General features: G+C 40.7%; 1 protein-coding gene across 1 annotated transcript; it reads left to right on the top strand.

The window, feature by feature from the left end:
* The first annotated feature begins 212 nt into the window (after nt 1-212).
* Nucleotides 213-646, top strand: Tsp_14172 (putative neuromodulin). Its single transcript, XM_003367671.1, has 2 exons — nt 213-230; nt 338-646. Exons 1-2 carry the CDS (start codon nt 213-215, stop codon nt 644-646), a joined length of 327 nt encoding a protein of 108 aa, XP_003367719.1.
* The last annotated feature ends 454 nt before the right edge of the window (nt 647-1,100 follow it).

The raw sequence follows: 1,100 nt of genomic DNA, 5'->3' as shown, positions 1-1,100 counted from the left end.
CTCCCACGGTGGGGTGCCGCCCACATACATACAAGAAAAACTTCAACGGTAATTAGGGGTTGCCAAAGTGGTGGGTCAGTCTTCCCCAGATATTTCCCAATGGGGCAGCAGCCGTAAGGGACATTTGGAAAACTGCCCCCCTCTTTTGACATAGCGTACGATTGCCGGCATTTGTTCCAGGGCTCCAAGGACTGCAGCGCATGTGGATCGTGATGCGGCTGAAAGAGCGAGTGAAGATCAATTGAGGCGAAGAAGGAAGAACCCGGGGCAGATGAACCTGAAGTGAAACCGAAGGAAAAAAGAAACCAGCTGCTGAAACCTGAAAGTGAAACCGAAGGAAGAAGCCCCAGCTGCTGAACCTGAAGTGAACCCCAAGGATGAAGCCCCAGCTGCTGAACCTGAAGTGAAACCGAAGGAAGAAGCTCCAGCAGCTGAATCTGAAGAGAAGCCTAAGGAGGGAACTGAAGGAAAAGTTCAGGAAGGGGCCGTACCAAGTGCTGACAGTGAAGAAAAGCAGGTCGGAGGTGCGGCGACTGATTCTGAAGACAATGCGAATGCTGATCAGCCAGAAGCGAAGTCCAAAGAAGAAGAATCTGACAATAAGTCAGATTCATCGGATAGCAACGCTCCTGGTGACGAAGAATAAAGTTTCAACTGAACCTATTTGTTACTGATCGTGACATTGTCACAATTGATCACCTATGAATTAACTTATTTAACTTAGTTTTATAAATTATATAATTCTCAAATTATTCTCAAATTGTGCATGTTTGTACTTGCTCTGGTTCTTGGGGTTCTCTATTGGTTATGGTTTTTCATTGTCACAAATTACATTATTGCTATTATTTTAATTTTCATCACACTGTGTCACAAACAGTTGTCAAATGATGATGATACATGATAGTAAAAATAACCATTCATCAATAAATTTTTTTCAAAATTATCAAAATATAATTTTCATAAAACTCTATAATACTAACTGTATAATTTACTAAATAAAACAAATCCAGTTATCAGTCATTCACCTTCACCAAATTGCTCTACATGTCTGAAGTGCCATGTATACAATTAAACAGATAAAATTAACAGAAACTAAAAAA

This window comes from Trichinella spiralis, assembly GCF_000181795.1.
Source record: "Trichinella spiralis strain ISS 195 chromosome Unknown Scfld3883, whole genome shotgun sequence".
NCBI lineage: Eukaryota > Metazoa > Nematoda > Enoplea > Trichinellida > Trichinellidae > Trichinella > Trichinella spiralis.
Note: the sequence above shows the minus strand (reverse complement) of the source record. Positions and strands in the feature narration are given on the sequence as shown.